We start from the raw sequence: 20,548 nt of genomic DNA, 5'->3' as shown, positions 1-20,548 counted from the left end.
AGGGAGTGGTGCCGACACTATAGGAGCTCCTCCCCCGAGGCTGTGCTGAAGCTGCATAGACTCCAAAGCTGAGGACTGTGGGACTCCCCTGTGGCTAGGAGCCACTCTGAGAGATCTGCTGACCATTGCCCTGCGCCCTGGCTTCCTCCTGGCTCCAAGCTAATCCTAACTGGGAAGACAGGGTCACAGACCGGGACATCGTTGCTTCTCTAGCCTGTCATCCTGAGTTTCTATGGCTCTCAAGACCCTCATCTCTCCCCTGCTTAATTCCCGTGTCCCTCCTTACAAGAGCAAATATGTCTTGGTCCTTCTTTACGGAAGAGACGAATGCTGGGCACTTCTGTTCTGCCCTGGGGAAATGGGCAGCACCCATACATGTGCTCACCGGTGTGAGTGCCTGGGAAGTCTCTCACTGACCCTGTCACTTGCCATTAGAATTAGGCTTGCGGGCCAGTGAATCCCTAGAATCTTTCTGTCTCCACCCTTCCAGTCTTAGGGTTGTAGATGGACAGCACAGTGCCTGGCTCTTACATGGATGCTGGGGATCCAAATTCAAGTCCTGGTGCTTGTGAAGCAAACACCGTACCTCCTGAGCAACCTCCTCGGCCTCCATTCAGCCTTCTTGGTGATTTCCTTTCCAAGTGCATCAGTGGCACGTCTCACCATTGGAGACTGTCTTTCAAGGTTAACAAACCTTCACTTTACACCCTTCAACAGCCACTCACAAATCCACCCATATTTTCAGTCTCCCAAACGAGTCCTCCTGACACTGACTATCTGCTATGGGCCGCAGGAATATCATAAGAACTCAGCTGGCTATGGCAAAGTCACTACCTGGAGGGATCAGGGAATTCCTCCAAGAGGAAGCCAAATTCCAAGGAGTTTTTGATGTTATGTGGCTTGTTATGTAGCAGCTGTATTCTGTTATGAAAATCATGTGTGCCTTCATAGTTTTCCCAATTGACTTTTCCCTAAGAAGGGCTAACAGTGTGGACTGATCACTCTCTGGACATACACATTCCACGGATTTGGAGAACAGCCTCAGGAAAGGTTTTCTCTGGAATCAGATTTCTCCCTTAGCCACTTTCAAGAACTAACAGTGATAACTGCCCACATGCAATCTCCTGATTTAAGATAAATTCCACAAGGAAACACCACCTAGGTCAGGTGGATGTTAAATCATAGCTTTACACAGTTTAGCTTGGACCCTCCTTTCTTATACAACCTTACTAATAGACCCCTAACTTCTTTCCTAACCACTTCTAGAAATGTAAACTGGACACATAGATCCCCTTTGTGATATGCTAACCGGTCATTAGCACTCAATTGACCTCCTCTTTTACCACTCCCATTTTGGATTATAAAAGAAAGCCTGGTGGTCACTGCCTGAGGAAAATTCTTACCTGCCTTTATGACCCTATAGAATTCAAGCCTGGTGGCCTTGCTTGACCAGGGGCTTGCTATAACTGGATTGCTGGGAGACTTAGAATGTGGAGAATGGAGGACAGAGAAGAGAAAAGAGAATGGGAGAACTAGATGGGTAAGAACTTGAGAGGAACAAACTGAGATGGAGAGGAACTAGAATGAAGGGCTACAAGAGAGTACTAGAGGAATGAGATGGAAGATGAGGAAGAGTCAGATGGAGAAGAACAAGATGAGGAAGAGCCAGATGAGAGAGAAGGAGACGGGAGAGGAGCTGATATGGGAAAGAACTAGATGGATGAGAACCTAGAAGGGGCAGAACTAGATGAAAGAATTAAGACAGAGGGGACAACAGAAAAATGTAAAGAGAAATTGGGTAAAAAAAAAAGCTAAAAATGAGAGCAGAGGATAAGCTTGTAGAGAGAACTGACAGAATAATAAAGTGTATGGACTAAGGAATTTCATGTACATAGATTCATTTCTTTTCATCAAAGATTAATTATCAGCTAGATTCTTCCCGGACCTGGGAGGGGACTATCGAGGGGCTGGACCCTCATAGTCCCTGATAACTATCGGACACTGTGACCCTGCCAGCGACACAGCCAGTAGGTCCCCCTGCCTACTCAACTCCTTCCTTCATGTCCGACAGGAAATTTTTTTAAAAAATTTTACATCCATTCCATATTGAGTAACATTTTAAAATATTGAACAGAATATTTAATATTTAAATAGCAAATATTTAATTTTAAAACACTTTTAAATGTTTTTAATATAATAATCAATATTGAAAATAGATTTAAGATAAAGTAGATGGAACTTCTTAGCTTTAAAAAATATTTTAGAGCCAGGCAGTGGTGTCTCATGCCTTTAATCCCAGCACTCAAAAGGCAACGGCAGGTGGATCTTTGTGAGTTTGAGGCCAGCCTGGTCTACAGAGCAAGTTCCAGGACCGTAAAGAGAAACCCTGTCTCAAAAAAAACCATTCCAAAAAATGTTTTGGAGACAAGGTCTTACCTTGCAGCCCAAATGCTAGATTTAAAAGTGTGTACCACCACACCTGGCAGTTTTACTTTTATGAAAAAGAGATCAAAGTGCATTATACAATTATCAAAATAGTGTGGAACTGAAAACCAAAAGTCTTGGATCCCATATATACAGCCTAGTGCTCAGCAACTGTGTGGCTTCAGGTAGGAACCTGACCTCAGGATGGTGAGAAGGCTCAAGGTGCCTGCAGACAAATCTGGCAGCCTGAGTTCAATTCCCTGAACCCATGTGGTAGAAAGAGAGAAGCAATTCCCAAGCTATCTTCTGGCATCCACGTGCGTGCTCTGGCACACATATGTTCACACACATGTACACATGCACACATACAAATAAGTATTTTTTAAAAATAGATAAGAGCTTGAGCTCTGTTTTAATCCAGTGAATTTATTTCCTCCCTATGAAATGGGTATCACAGGGCCCATGTGCCTGCATGATAAAAAGTTTAGAGACACAATTCATCTAAAGTCCTAACAAATGTTCAACATCCAATCAAAGTAGATGTTGTCAGTATTTTTATATGATTTTTGGAGTCATACTGGGATTTCTTGAACCCATAAAGCAAGGATCCTTAGCTTCACTTATCCAAAGCACACTCTTGGCTCTTGACAGCAAAAAGTAACTCTGAGCGTGTGATAGCCAACTAGGAAAATGCTCAGTAGTGTGGTGTCCTAGAGGAGATGAAGGGTCAGATCCAGCTTCTGGAAAGGGGACAGCACATGGCACAACAGTGAGATGGGCCTCTAACACTCTTGAATGGAGACCATGGAGAAGACTGCAGAGAAAGGATGGAGACATCAGGAAAGGATGGGGGACATCAGGGAAGGATGGGGGACATCAGGAAAGGATGGGGGACATCAGGGAAGGATGGGGGACATCAGGGAAGGCTGGAGGGACATCAGAAAAGGATGGGGGACATCAGGGAAGGATGAGGGACATCAAGAAAGGCTGGAGAGACACGAGGAAAGGATGGGGGACATCAGGAAAGGCTGGGGGACACCAGGAAAAAATGGGGGACATCAGGAAAGGATGGGGCACATCAAGAAAGGATGGAGGGACACCAGGAAAAGATGGAGCACCCATCCGCTCTGGACTTGAGGAAGGCACACAGCCAAGACAGAGGTTTCCTGTCCTTTGCCCTCTGTGTCACTTCCCTGCCATACCCAATGGCACTGAGGGTTCATGAACTCAGAGAGAGAGCCTGGTTAAATGCTTAGATGGCACTAACTTCCTAGGTTCAAATCCCAGCTTTGCCACTGACTGGAACCAAGTGGTCCTGACCATGAGACAACTTCCAAAGTTACACAACACAGAGAAGGAAAAGAAGCGAGGTGGAAGTCAAATGCCCATGTGTCTTCCTTTCTCACTGCTATGATAAAATAGTCTGGCAGAAGCAACTGAAGGAAGAAAGGTTCTATTCTGGCTCGCACTTCAAAAGTGCGGTCTACTATGGTGGGGAAATCAAGGTAATAAGAGCACCTAGTCAAAATACAGCTGCATGCAATCAAGAAGCAGCCAGAGGGCTGCAGAGATGGCTCCGTGGTTAGGAGAACTTACTGGTCCTACAGAGGACCCAGGCTCAGTTCTCAGCACCCACATGACAGTTCACAACCACCTGTAACTCTAGTTCCAAGGGATCTGGTACCTTTTCCTGGCCTCCAGGACACCGGCACACACATGGTGCATACACAGATATGAGGGCACATGCACATCCACATTAAAAATAAATAATTTTGAAGAGAAGAAGAAGAAGCAGAAGCAGAGAGCAGTGAATGCATGCTGCTGCTCAGTTCCTTTTCTCCACTTACACAGTCCAGGATGCTCTCCCCAGGGAATGGCGCCACCCAGGGTGGGCAGGCCTTCCCAACTCAATTAACACAATCAAGATGATAACCCACAGGCATGTCTAGAGGCCCCTCTCTCAAATGATTCTAGATTCTGTCCAGATGACATTTAACACTAACCATCACATCATGTAAGCCTTGCCTTAGTCATGGCATTGCTTGGCATCCTGGGAAATCTGCTTAGCTCCCCTGGACCATGTGTAATATGTAGTTGAGACCAAAGTCTCCACAGCTAGCAGTAACACCTGTGCAAATGGTGGCAATGATATTTAAAGATCTCTTGGAGCTAGAGAGGATGCTCAGTGGTTAATAGCGCTTCCCAGTCTGTGGCTGTCTCTTCATTCTGTTGGCAGTTTTCTTTGCTGTGCAGAAGGCTTTTAATTTAGTAGTTTGTCAATTCTTGCTTTTGTTTTCGGAGCTTTTGGAGTCGTCCAGGAGACCACAGCCCGTGCCACAATCTCAACATATTCCCCCGATGTTTTCCTCTAGTGGTTTCAATGCTTCAGGGTTTACATGAAGGTCTCTTATCTATTTTGAGCTAATTTTTTTAGCAGGGTGAGAGATAAACAATGAGATTTCAGTGTTCTACGTCTGGATGTCCAGTGTTTCCCGGCACTATTTGTCAGTGAAGCTGTCTTTTCTCCAGTACATTCTTGGCACCTTCAAAAGCAGTTGGCTGAAGATGCTGAATTTATTTCGGGTACTGCGTTTGACCTCATGGGTCTAAGCATCTGTAATTGTGCCGATATCGCACCATTTTTAACTATTGCCCAGTGGGATGTCTTGAAATCAGGTACCATTACTCTCCAGCTTTGTCCTTTCCAACCAAGGCTGTTTGGGCTTTTGTGCTTCCGCATAAGTTTTAGAATTTCTTTTCTTAAGTTCTGTGAAGCCTGTCTCTGTTGCTTCAATGAAGGTTACATTACCTCTGTAAATGCTTTGTGTGGCAGGAGTCTTTTAACAATGGTCCTTTCAGTCTGTGAACACGGAAGGTCCTTCCACCTTTCAGTATCTTCAGATTATTTTTTTAAGTTGTGTAATTTTCATTGAAGAGTTCTTTCACATCCTAGTTAAATTTATTCCTGAAACTGGAATGGGAGCACGTGTTATATTTGAGACAGGGTCTCATGTAGCCCACACTGTCCTCAAACTCTATATGAAGTAAAGGATGGCCTTGAAATTCTTTGGATTTTTAATTAATTTATTTTATGTGTATGAGTGTTTGTCTGAGGTTTGTCTATGTATCACATGCATGCAGTGCCCTAGGAGGTCAGAAGAGGGCATCAGATCCCCTGTAACTGGAGTTACAGACCTTGGATACCCACCACGCAGGTTCTGGGGATACTCTACATGAGCAGCCAGTGCTCTGAACTGCTGAGCCATCTCTCCAACCTCGACCTTGAACTTCTGATCCTCCTGCCTCCATCTCCTTAGTACTGAAGTTACAGGTGTGTCCCACCACACCCAGTTTATACGGTGCTGAAAATGGAACCCAGAGCTTCATGTATATTAGGCAATTAATCTGCTGAGTTACGTACCCAACTCCTAGGGTTTTGCTCTTTGTTTCATTTTGTAGCTGTTATGAATAGGATGCTATCCTGATTTTTTTTTCTCTCAGCAAATTCATTGCTAGTATAGAGAGAGGCTACTGACTTTCGTTTGTTGGTGTTGTATCCTAGTACTGAATTCATTTGTCACTTCCAATAACCTTTGTTAGAGTCTTTGGGTTTTTCATATATAGAATCATATCATCTGCAAACAGAAACAATTAGACTTCCTACTTCATATACCTTGTACTTCTTTCTCTTGTCTAATAAGAGTGTGAATTTTATATCATCAGACAAATTAGGTTCACACTCCAGCCGTTTCCACCCCCTCAACCCTTCTTTATCAACCATGTGATTTGAGCATACTTATTTCCTTGAGTCTTCTTTGCTTTGAAATCAAATTGAGAGCAGAGAAGCTGGCTCAGTTAGCAGAGTGTTTGCATTACAAGCACGGACCTGAGGATGGTCCCCAGTGCACATTTTAGAAGACAGAGACAGAGACAGGTGAATCCCTAGAACTCACTGGTAAACCAACCTAGCCTACTGGACAAGTTCCAGGTCAGTGAGAGATCCTGTCTCAGAGAATGAAAGAGAGATCACGGGATAGAGGGACAGAGGTGGGGGGTATAAATCAGAGAGAGAGAGAAAAAAAACAAAAGGTGGATAGAACCTGAGGATCAACATGGTGGTTAGTGGTGGTGTTTGTTTGTTTGTTTGTTTGTTTGTTTGTTTGTTTGTTTGTTTGTTTTAAAATCTTTGGGGGCCCACCACCCGGCTGCCAAATAAATACACAGAGACTTACCCTTACTTAGAAATGCCCAGCCTTAGCTTGGATTGTTTATACCCAGTTTTTCTTAACTTAAATTATCCCATCTCTCTTTAATTACATTTTGCCTCTGAGCTTTTTGCCTTTCTTTTTTTTTTTTAACTTATTTATTATATGTACAGTATTCTATCTGCATGTGTGCCTACACACCAGAAGAGGGCAGCAGATCTCATTAGGTGGTTGTGAGCCACCATGTGGTTGCTGGGAATTGAACTCAGGACCTCTAGAAGAGCAGTCAGTGCTCTTAACCTCTGAGCCATCTCTCCAACCCGCTTTGTGCCTTTCTTTATTTTATATATCTTTCTTTCCTTCTTACTTCATGGCTGGCTGTGGAGCTGGGTGGCTAGGCCCTAGCATCCTCCTCTCCTTCTCCTTTTCTTGCCCCTCCCTCTTCTTCCCTAGATTTCTTCTCCTATTGATTCTCTCTGCATGCCAGCCCTGCCTATCCTTTTTCCTGCCTTGCTACTGGCCGTTCAGATCTTTATTAGACCAATCAGTTGCTTTAGGCAGACAAAGTAACACAGCTTCACATAGTTAAACAAATGCAACATTTAAAAAATGCAATATATCTTTGCATCATTAAACAAATATTCCACAGCATAAATGAATGTACCACATCTTACACTCATATTCCACAACACATGGTAGTTGTCCTCTGGCTTCCACACAATTGCACCTGCATACACACACTATTCATTTCTTTTCTGTCACTGTGATAAAATAACCTGACAGAAAACAAAAGGGAGAAGAATTTATCTTGACTCACAGTTCTAGAAGTATGGAGTCCATCACAGCAGGGAAGGCATGCTTACAAGGTCAGGAAGCTGGCTGGTAACATTAGATCCACACTCATCAGAAAAAAACAGGAAGTGAAATCAGGCTATAAACCCTTAAAGCCCAGTGACATACTTCCTCCAACAAGGCCTCACTTCCTAAAGGTTCCATAACCTTCCCAGAGAGTATCACCAGCTGGGGGACCAGGTGTTCAAACACATGAGCCTGTAGGGGATGTTTGTCATCCAAATGGCCACACATATGCACCCATAAACACATACACCAATACACTTTCTTTAAATTGGATTAAAAAATACTTATGCCATAGGATTATTCTCAAAAAGAAAAAAGAAACAGCCAAGTTTTGTGGCATGCTTAGGCACAATGCCTGACTCACAGTAGGTGCTCAGGAAGGAGAAGCTGCTGTTATGTTAGGTTGAGAAAACGTGAATGCCCCTGCCTACCTAGCTCTGTCTGTGCTGGTTTTTGTTTTGTTTTGTTTTGTTTTTTGTCTGCATGAGATCCCTTTTACCCCTGACTCTCCTCATTCTAATCTTAAACACCCTGAAGCTATGGCCCCATTCCTCATGGCTGCTCTCAGTGTTCACACATCACCTCTGTCCTCATGCGCTGTTGGCTCCTTTCCCGGCTAAGCAGATACCATAAGCAGTCGCTGTCCTTATCTAAGTGCAAGAGCTGCTCTGAGACACAAGCTTCAAGAGGAAAGACAAACTGAAATGGACATCTCAGGTGCCACCTTCTCATCTAACCTTGCTGGAAGCAAGTCCCTATGGTTTGAAGGCTGCACCTGATAACGATTTGTTTGTGTATCCTGAGACCACAGATAGTCTGAGTTTCCTATAATAGATATTTGTGACCACATCTTGCCTTGTGTGCTTGATAACCTAAGTTCCCCAAGTGCAGAAACCAAAACCTTCTGCCTCTCCTTCTGCTTCTGCTAGTCTGTATCCAACTCGGGCCAATCAATGGTAAGAGCTTATTTGAATTTAGCAAAGGAAAACTCAGCTGTCTCCTTGAGAACTGAAAACGAAGACTTCAGAATGTGCACAGGGGGCCACAGACGGCTCAGCTGGTAAAGGCGAATGCCACAAGGCCTCACAAACTGAGTTAGAGCCCCGGAACCTACACAATAGAAGGAGAGAACCAACTCCTTGCAAATAATTTTCTGACCTCAAGATCCATGCCATAGCATGTGCACACACATGCAAACGCATATGCACCCAAAAAAGGAATAAAGTGCTGTCTTTTAAAAGGTACATGAGTCAGGTATAGTGGCATTTACTTCTAATCCAGCACTCAGGAGGCTGGAGCAGGAGGATGGAGAGTTTGAGGATAGCTTGGGCTACACATAAAAAGAAAAACAGGAACGTGAATTTGCTTCTTCCATCCACCCCTTACTGCTGTGTCTCTTGCTTCTGACAATAGCAAGTGGGGCCTCTTGCCTTCCACACCTCCTTTCTAATAGCACACCCTCACAAGCTCCAAGATCTTTCCTGTTCAAACATTTTGAGCTTCCTATTTCACCCCAATCCTGAATTTAAAGGAGCTTATTAGATGTTAGAATGTTAAATTAGACAACATAAGGAAGGAAAGAGGAGATATCTAACTATAAGTGACAAATAGAAGACATCACATGTTTAGAATATGAATGTATAAATGAATGGATGGGTGGATAGATGATAGATGATGGATAAATGGATGGGTCAATGAAGGATGGATGGATGGATGGATGGATGGATGGATGGATGGATGGATGATGGATGGGTGAACAATGGATAAATGGATAGATGATGTATGGTTGAATGATGGATGGATGGATGATGGGTGGATGGATGGATGGATGATGGGTAGGTGGATGATGGGTAGGTAGATAGATGGATAAATGGTCAGATGGATGATGGGTGGATGAATGAGTGAGTTAATATCTTTCCTTGGTCTTATAAGCAAAGCAACTAGTTATCCACTTACCAGAGATAAGATTGTCAAGGAATCTCAAGTCTTGCAATCTGGGTGAGTTGATGCTGAAGATAACTGGACTGACTATACCTCTGAGTGCCCCCATTTTGGGGATTTGAGCTGCCTTTGTGAAAGTGGGGCCTTAAGTCCTTGGCTGGAGAATTCCACTGTTGCCTCTCTGGCTCCTGAACTTGCACATGGACTCCACATATGCCAAACACCAAGCCAGCAAAGTGTAAGGCTAAGAAACCGAAGCAGCACGTGGCTTTCAACCCACTGGACCACTCATTTCAATCCCTTCTAAGCTTCATTCCCAACTGTTTACCAATCCTGGAGGGAAAACTCCATGGTGGGAACCTGTCTGAGAAGCAGATTCCAAGAGGAGCGAATGGTCATGGGGAGAAATCAGAAGCCAGAGAAGCTCTCAGGAGCTGGAGGCCATGGGCCAGAAAAGAAGTCAGGCATCGGGGACCCCACGATATTCTGTCCCAGTCTCTTGCTGTGACTCTCACTAGTCATTTTATAATAAGATCCTGTGGGGCTTATTTCCTTCTTTCAAATGATGCACCATTCTATTTGTTTGCATGCATTATTTCTGCAAAAACAACAACAACAGAAAAGACACGAAAGTAAGAGAGGACTATTGGGGTAGCAGAGACGCTGCAGGGAAAACACAAGTTCAGCACCATCCTTTCCAATTCCTGCCCATTACGGTTGGGAGAGGAGCCGCTCTCAGGGAGGAAGCACCCACATGGGTGTTTCTGAGGATTCCTACCTACTGGGAGCTCAGCAAGAAAACCAGGGGGTACCTAGTGCGTGCATCTAGCTCCTAAAGGGGGTGGGGCTTAAGTTGAGTTCACAGAATTTGCTAGGCAACAAGGGCCAGAGCATCCAAAGCAAGAACCAACTTCCTCCACCCAAGTCAAGTGTTCACTAGAGAGAGGGTTAGGTCCATGGGATTGCAGCCCTAGATTCCCCAACCCGTAAACCCTGTTCTTGGACACATCCCTCAGCCTTTCCAAGCCCATTTCTTGCCCTTGTTGGAGGAATCTGGGTGTTTGTTTGCAGAGCTTTAGTGAGAATTAAATGTGTGTGACAGTACGGAAAACATTTTAAGAAATGTCACTTCCTTTTCTTCCTCGAAGCTACATGAACAGTCTTGACATGTCACTAGCAGGAACATCAAAATTATGACTGGGATTTGGGGACTGGAGGCTTTTTCTGCCCAGCCATTCATAGTCTGTTCACTTCCCAGGTGACTTTCCCAGAACCCATCCTAACACACACTCTCTGGGTAGGAGAGGAGGGGCTAGCTTCAGAGATGCCACCACCAGTGCAAGAAAAACAAAACCCAACCTCCAGGGTTGGTGAGATGGTTCAATGGGTAAGGTACTTGCCACTAAACCTGACAACCCGAGTTCGAGACCAGAGTCCTACATAGGAGAAGGAAAGAATTTGCCTCTGGAACATGTCCTCTGACCCCCCACATCTTCACTCATATGCTTGTGCATGCACACACACATACATAGACACACACACACACACACACACACATACACACATACACACATACACGCATGCATGCAGTTGCACACACACAGACTAAAATATAATTAGACATTTTTTCATTTTTATTTCTTTATTTTTATTTGATAAGTATGGGTATTTCATCTCATGTATGTCTGTGCATGCAGTGCCTGTGAAGGCTAAAAGAGGGTGTCAGATACCCTGGAACTGGAGTTTTTAAACAATAGCCAGGCCTAGGCCCCATCCTGGGACTCATAAGACCTGAGATTATGAGACCAAACGTCACCTTCGATGGGGCTTGAGGGACGGCCTGCAATTAAATTATAGGAAAATCCTATAAAATGCTTTGGAACGTTTATGAAGCTGTCGATATTTCCACTGGAATGAAGCACGTGGGAGGCAGTGGACAGGGCGGAGTGAGCATGGGAAGATAGTTTGTTTGCATTCATCCCTGCTAGGGACTGATCGAGACTAATGGGGGGCACAGAAGCAGCACCCCAAAAGAAAATACAGCGGGGCCTCATTTTGTGGCACCCCCAGGGAAAGAGTGATATCTCTAGTGTGTGCATGCGTGTGTGCATGCATGTGTGTGTGTGTGTGTGTGTGTGTGTGTGTGTGCATGAGTATGGGGGGATGTGCATGGGTGGTCTGCACACATACATATGGGTGTGTGCATATGTGTGTGCATGCACACATGGGTATGGGGTGTGCATGGGTGTGGGTATGGGTGGGTGCATGAATGTGGGGGATGTACATGTAAGAGGGGTGTATGCACACATGTGGGTGTGTGCATGTGTGTGTGTGTGTGTGTGTGTGTGTATTATGTACATGTGTGTGTATTATTTCTTGAAGATTGGCACCAAAAGTCAGACTTGGGGTCATTAATCTTTGGGAGAGTGATGCCCTTTGGGGAGCCCAATACTGATGTTCTTCTTTTCTGCCTTGGGAAACAGAAATACACCCCAAATGGACCCCAAGTTTACAGTACCTCTCCAGCAAAATTAAACAAAATTTCCTTTTTTTAAGTCTTATTTTGTTTTTATATGTGTGTTTGTGTGTGTGTGAGTGAGTGAGTGTGTACAGTGCTGATAGAGGCCAGAAGAGGGTGTCAGATTGCCCTGAAGCTGGAGTCACAGGTGGTTGTGAACTGCCATGTGGGTGCTGGGAATTGAACCTGGGTCCTCTGGAAGAGCAGCCAGTGCTCTTAACTGCTGAGCCATCTCCAGCCCCTAAAAGACTTCCTACTGAAATATTTCTTTTTTAGAGAATATTCCTTAGCTCCATCTGCCCAGTGTCTTGACAGTTTTCCCAGGCATGAATGGAAATAAAATGGCCTCTCCACAACTCTCCAATCAGTGAAAGCAGAGGAGCAAAGCTGGAGTGGGACCTGCCCTGGCCTGCATGAGTCTCCTGTATCCCAGCAAGACCTCGAACTACAGAGCTATGAATGACCTTGAACTTCCTTTTTTACACTTATTCATTTACAATGTGGAGGAGTAAACTGGATGTGTCAATACGCACCTTTAATCCCAGCACTCAGGAGGCAGTGGCAGACAGACTCTGTGAGTTTGAGGCCAGCCTGGTCTACAGAGTGAGATCCAGGACAGCCAGGACTACACAGTGAAACCCTGTGTCAAAAAAAAAAAAAAAAAAAAAAGGCAAGGGGGCTTGTCGTCAAGCCTGGTGACCCGAGTTCAGTCCCCTGGAGCCATGTGGTGGAAGGAGATAGTTAATTCCTACAAGTTGTCCTCCGGCCATCACATGTACGCTGCACACACACAAGGAAAGAAAAGAAAGGGAGGGAGGGAGGGAGGGAGGGAGGGAGGGAGGGAGGGAGGGAGGAAGGAAGGAAGGAAGGAAGGAAGGAAGGAAGGAAGGAAGGAAGGAAGGAAGGAAGGAAGGAAGGAAGGAAGGAAGGAAGGAGACACATTGCCTCAACCTCCTATGCTGGAATTACAGGCATGAGCCACCACGTTCAGCTGAAATTCCTTCAAAATAAAACATTTCTTCTAGCCGGGCAGTGGTGGCGCACACCTTTAATCCCAGCACACGGGAGGCAGAGGCAGGCGGATCTCTGTGAGTTCAGAGGCCAGACTGGTCTACAAAGTGAGTTCCAGGAAAGGCGCAAAGCTACACAGAGAAACCCTGTCTCAAAAAACCAAAAAAAAAAAAAAAAATTCTTCTAAAGTTCAGATTTAAGTATACTTAGCTGAGGATAGAGAGGAGCAATTGTTGGTCCCCTGGTACCCAGTCACACCAGGGGAGGCAGCCACACTCAGCCTCTTCCAGGTTGGGGGGCCCATGAGCCATAAGCACCCGGGACCTCTGAGAGTTGGCACCCAGAGCCTAACGCCACCACCACTGCTGTCTTGGGGCTGCAGGACTACAGAGTCAACATCTTCCTGAGACAGCAGTGGAACGACCCCCGTCTGGCCTACAACGAATACCCGGACGACTCTCTGGACCTTGACCCGTCCATGTTGGATTCCATCTGGAAGCCTGACCTGTTCTTTGCCAATGAGAAGGGAGCCCACTTCCATGAGATCACCACTGACAACAAACTGCTGAGAATCTCCCGGAATGGCAATGTCCTCTACAGCATCAGGTGAGTTCCGAAGCCAACAACAAGGTCAGGGAGTCCCAGGACTGGGTTTCATCATAAGCACAAAGAGAGGATGGGAAAGGCTTGTGAGGGAAGGTGGAGTTTCAGTCACCCTGTGTTTCAACGAAGACAAAATAGACTTCTCAGACATCATCAGTAGCAAGGGTAGAGGGACAAAGTCGGCAAGACTCGGCAGCTTGGCAGTAAATGGGACCACCAGGTAAATGGCACAGTCCGAGAGGATAAGCCAGGGTTGCTGCCTCCCTGCTTTGAATACCACTTACCTTGTATAAAGCCTCGGGATGCAGGCCCCCTCCCTGTGTCTGTAGCCTGTAGACATTAGATAGGTGCTAAGTTTTCAGAGTGTTCTATGACACCAGCTCTCTCTGTCTCTCTGTCTCTCTGTCTCTCTGTCTCTCTCTGTCTCTCTCTCTGTCTCTCTCTCTCTGTCTCTCTCTGTCTCTCTCTCTGTCTCTCTCTCTCTCTCTCTCTCTCTCTCTCTCTCTCTCTCTCACACACACACACACACACACACACACACACACACACACACACACACCTAGTCCCTGACCTCTTTCCCCAGGACACAGGGACAGTGGACAATACAAGTGGAGAAATGAGCTCACACTTGCAGCATTGGCAACTCGGAGAATGGACTATGCAGAACACTTCTCATGTATTACATCATTATATAACTCAGGAACTAGGTTTGACGATCCCCACTATAGACATCAGAAAAGTGTGGGTGTGGAAATTTAGGAAACCTTCCCAAGTGTTCGTGGTTTCTGTCAGAAAGTAGGCTCTCATCAAGTACTAGTGTGGGTCCCATGCCCTCTGGAGAATCAAAAGAGCCACAGCTTTCTGGTTGGGTCTCGGGACTTCTGGAGAGTCAGAATGGCCACCGGCCACCACTTTATATCTGCACACATCAATACATGATAATGAATGGATGCATTCTGATTTAAGGGAGCTTCAAAGTGCTAAATGACCACCACCACCACCCCACCTCCACCTTCAGTTCCTCAGTGGGAGAGAAATCTTATCTCCCATTCAGAGAGAGCCTTACATATCCCGGATGGGGCAGGGTGGAAAGGGGAGAGGCTGGCCTGATCCTGAGCCTCAGAGGGGACTGGGCTCAGTCCCCCACAGGCTGTGGGGTAGGGATGCGGAAGCTCTGCTGATTGAGTTTGCCCTACCAGTCACATCTAGATGAAGAATGGCATGGGTCCCGGCGTCAGCCACCAAGGCCCTGGTGGGCTGCTGGAGGGAGGGTCACCTCTGCCTGGAATTCGCTGCTGCCAGGACAGTTTCATGTCTCTGGGAAGCAGAGTCCCAGTGCAACGTGACAGAAGGACAGGTCAGCAGAAAGTGATGGTCCCAAGGTCGTTCGGCAGCTGGAAATTAACCCAGCCTGACAGCTGCCCCACTTCAGAGCTTTTAGCTTCAGAAATGGGCCTCGCTCGTTCTCTCTCCACTCCTCCCGCCCCTTCTCTGCCTCCCGTCTCCCCCCTCCTCCTCTCCACCACCGCCCCCCCCTCACCGTGGTTTGTTTGTTTGATGTCCTTAGAGGAGAGTACACACACCTGTGGTATGAGCTGGAAGGGACGCTCACAAAGGGCCAGGTGTGCAGCTGGGGTGGTGGTGGTGGCAGTAGCTATGTTCAATGGAGACGTCTCCAACTGGGTACCTCAAGAAGTGGGCCTGGCTTCCAGACAACAGGGAGCGTGCCAGCCAATCCCACAGCCAGCTCCATCAGGACTCAGCGACCAGCCTGAGGTGTCATAGAAGGGCTCCCTCTGGCTCTGGGGCTGCAGCCTCTATAAGGGCTGAACACCCCAAAACAAATAACTGGCCCCCTGCTTTACACCTGCCCCTGCCTGAAGCCACAGATGTGAGTCAGCTGTGTGGGAACAGCCAACAGTGGGGAAGGGTGGGGGGACCCTGGACTTGCTTTAGACAGGCCCAGTGTGTGAACGGAAGCAGCCAAGGGCCATGCCCAGCACTTACTGCTGAAGCATAGGAGTACCTGAGGCTGGGGACTCCGTGAAAAACCTGGCATCTCCCTGAGGGAAGAGTTGGCATAGGGGCAACACTTGGCACCCCAGCAACCTGCTAAAAAGCCATCACTAGCATCCAAGAAAGTTCCAGAGAAATATAGAAGTCCCTCTGACTGACAGCTTTGGGCCACCTCCTTTCCATCACCGAGCCTCCTCTACCATCCCGGGAATTTGGAAACAAACGCGCACACGCTCATTCTATAAGCACTGGTCCCCTGGTCTCCGGTCCCTACCCTGAAACAATGATTTCAGCTGTCAAAAGCATGGAGACACAGACTCCCCGAATGTGATACCCATGTCAGCCCAGTCCCTTCTCTTCTCAGGATCACCCTGACACTGGCCTGCCCCATGGACCTGAAGAACTTCCCGATGGATGTACAGACATGTATCATGCAACTGGAAAGCTGTGAGTTCCTTGCCTGAATCCTTTTTTTTTTTTTTTTTTTTTTTTTTTTTTTTTTTTTTTAAGGAGCCAGGCTCCTATTTACCCATTGCCAGGCAGAAATTCCCTAATCCCTGGACCCCGGGAGAGTACTTTTATGACTCCAAGTGCCAAGTGGGGGGGTTTCCTTTGAGAATACAGATTAGAAATATAACTCCTCCTGCTCTGTCTCACTGGGACGCAGACTTTGTCATCATCTGCGTCCTCCCAGGAGGAAGCACTGTGCCAAGTCCCTTGTGAATGTACCCGCTAGGAATGAAGAGAAATGGTCTAGAGAAATCATGTCTGAGGATGCTCACTTCAGCACGGGAGGTAGACAACTGACCGCACAGGTCACTCTAACAAAGGGGAACCAGTGAAGTGTTTTGGAGGAAGCAGAAACAGGGCCAGGGGAAAGGCTCAGCCAGGCAAGTGCCTGCCACACAAGCATCAGAACCTGAGTTTGGATCCCCAGCCCCATGTAAAAACCCGGCATGGCCAGGAGTCCAGAGATAAGAAGATCTCTGAAACTCACTGGCCAGCCAACCCATCTGAATCAACAAGTCCCGTGTTTAATGAGAGACCTTGTCTCAAAAAATAGTGGTTGCTGGAGAGATGGCTCAGTGGTTAAGAGCTCATACTGCAGGGCTGGAGAGAGAGCTCAGCGCTTAAGAGCACGGGCTACTCTTCCGGAGGATCTGGATTCCCAGCACCTAAATGGCAGCTCACAGCTGTCTGTAACTCCAGTTTCTGGGGATCTGACACCCTCACATAGACATACATGCAGGCAAAACACCAACCCACATGAAATAAAAATAAGTAAAACATTTTTAAAAGAATACATATTGCTCTTGCAGAAGACCCAAATTCAGTTTCCAGCTCCCACACTGGTCAGCTCACAACCACCTGAAAATCAAGCTTCAGGAAAATTTGGCACCACTGGCCTCTGAGGCCATCTGCACATATGTGACATCACACACACACACACACACACACACACACACACACACACACACAAACACACAAAATTTTAAAATAACAATAAGATATTTCCTAAAAATAAATGACATGGAGAGCAATTGAGGAAGACACCTGACATCAGCTTCTGGCCTACACACACATAGTCACGTGACCACATGAACACATACACATGCTACACCACACACACAAGGTAGGAAATAGCTAAGCAGTATATGTCACAGGAGGCTGAAACAGAAGGATTGTAAGTTGGAAGACAGATCTAACTACATAGTGAGTTTGAGCCTAGCCTGGGCTACATGAGACCATGTCTCAAGAAAATAAAAAAAGGAGGTGGTCCTGGAGCAGAAATCTGATTGCCTTGATTAGGCCACCATTTTCCATGTACACTTCACGTCAAGATCACACATGGTAGATTCACTCCCCAGAGGAAAACCTGTGGGAACAAAGGGAGATGTTTTTGGGAGGTGGCATGTGCAAGAAGTGCAGGTGTCAATCACCCTTGGTCATGGGGTGAGGGGCGGAGCCCCAGGACAAACCTAGGTGGGAGGGCTGGGGAATAAATTTCTATAATTTACCAAGTTTCACCTCCTTTATGAGGTGGGTAGAGACGAGAAGGCAATGGAGTTCCCTGACCTCCACCACGGTCTGGGGCTCCACCCAGCCCCCAACCCTAAGGATAACGCGGAGACCTGCTGACCCATTCCTTCTTCCAATCCCTCCCAGTTGGATACACCATGAATGACCTCATCTTTGAGTGGCAGGAGCAGGGAGCTGTGCAGGTGGCGGATGGACTGACCCTGCCTCAGTTTATCCTGAAGGAGGAGAAGGACCTGAGATACTGCACCAAGCACTATAACACAGGTGGGTGCAAGTGGCCACCGTGCTCTCCGGGACCCCAGGTCGTTTCAGACACCGTGCAGCTGCAGAACTGCATGCTCCGTGTTTATTACCTGGTGGTTGACGGAATAGGTTTAGAACAATAACAACAACACAAAAAGTGCCACTGAGATGTCCTTTCTGTGAGTCCTGGGGATGTTCGCCTAAGCTTGGGCCACACCTAATTACCAGGGAAGCTAGTAAACACTCTTTATTCTGGGCAAGGGGTCCTACCGCTGAGGCAAGGAGGGGGAGTTGGTTGATGCAGGGTGGGCTCTGCCACACAGAAACTTTGTTTCTGATAGTGCAGAAGCAAAGTGCTTCCTTTGGACCCAAGCAAGAGGGAGCTGGGAGGCCATGGTTCTAACTGGTAACTAGTAACCATTAGAAATCAGCCCATTCTCTGTGAACCATGGTGGGTGAAGGGAGAACCCAAATGATGGTGAAAGTAATTAAAATGATGGTGATGGTGATGATGCTGATCCCAGTGATGGTGGCAATGAGGATAGTGATAATGACGTTGCAATAACAATGGTGACTGAGATGATAGTGGTGATGAAGTTAGTGGCGGTGATAATTATGATGGAGATAATGGTCATAGCGGTGGTGGCAAACGATGCTGCTGAACATTCACGACATGTGAGGACTGTCATGGTTCTTCATAAGCACATTTCAACCCCCCAAAAAACCGTAAGAGCTACTACGTAAGGGCTGGCAAGGGGACTCCTAGGGTAACGGTGCTTGCCGCCAAGCCTGACAATCATAGGTTGATCCTCAGGACCCAAATGGTGGAAGAATGAACTCACTCTCACAAGTTGTTCTCTGGCCTCCACACAAGGACCAGGGGATGACATGTCCACTTGTGCATGCACTCACACACCACAAATGAATAAGTACATGTCATTTTTAAAAAAGAGTAACCAAGCCAGGTGGTAGTGGTGGTGGTGGTGGTGCACGCCTTTAACCCAGCACCTGGGAGGCAGAGGCAGGTGGATCTCTGTGAGTTCAAGGCCAGCCTGGTCTACAGAGCAAGTTCCAGGACAGGCTCCAAAAGCTACACAGGGAAACCTTGTCGTGGGGGGGGGGGGGGGGGAGTAACCATATGAAGTATGTTGTTTTGTTTTGTTTTTTTAATTTCTGTCATCCTTTAGTATTCCCAGGAGGTTGTCTCCAGGACCCCCTCAGACACCTAGATGCAAAGATGCCAAATATGCTCCAGTCCCCTTGGCAGAGTGGGGCAGTGTTTGTATGTGACATACACACACATCCTTCTGCATACATCATCTCAGGATGACTGAAAATACCTAACTCAGTGTAAATGCTGTGTGGACAGATGTTCACCTGTTGTCTGGGGTGTGAGGACAGGAACAAAGCCTGTATGCGTTCCGGAGAGATGAACTCCTGAACGTTTCTACTTGCACTTGGCTAAAGCCATGGGTATAGAACCCATGGATATGGAGGGTCAACTCTTACCTCATTTAACCTAGGTGAGGAGACTGAGGCACAGAACAAGTCAAGCCCTTGTTTATGAGCATAGATGGCCTGGGACTGGACCAGGACTCCAGTCAAGATGACCCTAATACCACTGCCACTCTCTAGCATGTTCCATGGCCCCTCTGCTGTCATTCCTTGCAGGTAAATTCACCTGCATTGAGGCCCGATTCCACCTGGAGCGGCAGATGGGCTACTACCTGATCCAGATGTACATCCCCAGTCTGCTCATTGTCATCCTGTCCTGGATCTCCTTCTGGATCAACATGGATGCTGCACCAGCTCGTGTGGGACTGGGCATCACCACTGTGCTCACCATGACCACACAGAGTTCTGGCTCCCGAGCCTCCCTACCCAAGGTGAGTAGCACCATTGAGGAGTACTGAACCCCAGAACAGAGAAGAATCCAGCATCCTTCATCCATGCCTAAGACATGGAGAACATATAGGGTGTGTCACCATGTATATACATACTGTGTGTGGCATTGTTTCCACAAGTTGCTGCCTGGACCACAGTTTCTAGGTTCTTGACATCTTATTCAAAGAATTGGGGAGTGAGGAAAGATGCATATAGTTTGCAAAATAGCAAGAAAACTTTATTCATGAGCAAATCAAGAGTATAAATCTGGTACCCTGCTAAAGGCAGCAGCAGCAGGCCACCAGAGCAAGAGAGGACTCAAGGGTATGGTTACTGTTTGCGACTTAATTTTATGGAGCCTGAAAGGAGGGACTGATGGCTAAAGGGTTTGATCTGAGTGGCTCTCTATTGTGATTGACAGATTTGAGTTATATACGCTTTATTGTGCATGCTCTTTCCCATGATGCATCTGATTTTAATCTTATGCACACCCAGTTATGCATAGGTATAAGCAGTAAATAAGGGTCAGGGTGTGGCAGCACATGTCTTTAATCCCAGCACTTGGCAAGCAGAGGCAAGTAGATCTCTGAGTTCAGGCCAGCCTGGTCTACACAATGAGTGCCCAACTAGACAGGACTACATAGTGAGCCCCTGTCTCAAAACAAAGAACAACAACAAAAGATGGTAAATGGAGAATTCTCCCTACAAGTTTGTTCAGAAGACACAGTATGCCTCACTGCTCATGCTTCCCAAACCAATTCAGACTGGAGCAGCCCCCTCCTTCCTGTATGCAGATACATCCAGG

At 46.7% G+C, this 20,548-nt stretch overlaps 1 protein-coding gene across 2 annotated transcripts in view; it reads left to right on the top strand.

Annotated features, from left to right (window-relative positions):
* Positions 1-20,548, top strand: part of Glra1 (glycine receptor alpha 1) — a 96,411-nt gene that overhangs the window by 57,698 nt on the left and 18,165 nt on the right. For both annotated transcript variants that reach the window (XM_006984885.4, XM_016003482.3), the window contains exons 4-7: positions 13,340-13,563; positions 15,941-16,023; positions 17,743-17,880; positions 19,531-19,745. In XM_006984885.4, coding sequence (XP_006984947.1) covers positions 13,340-13,563; positions 15,941-16,023; positions 17,743-17,880; positions 19,531-19,745 — 660 coding nt within the window. The remainder of the gene's footprint in view (positions 1-13,339; positions 13,564-15,940; positions 16,024-17,742; positions 17,881-19,530; positions 19,746-20,548) is intronic.

Source organism: Peromyscus maniculatus, chromosome 8 (genome assembly GCF_049852395.1).
Source record: "Peromyscus maniculatus bairdii isolate BWxNUB_F1_BW_parent chromosome 8, HU_Pman_BW_mat_3.1, whole genome shotgun sequence".
NCBI lineage: Eukaryota > Metazoa > Chordata > Mammalia > Rodentia > Cricetidae > Peromyscus > Peromyscus maniculatus.
The sequence above is the reverse complement of the archived record's forward strand: the minus strand, read 5'-3'. Positions and strand labels throughout refer to the sequence as shown.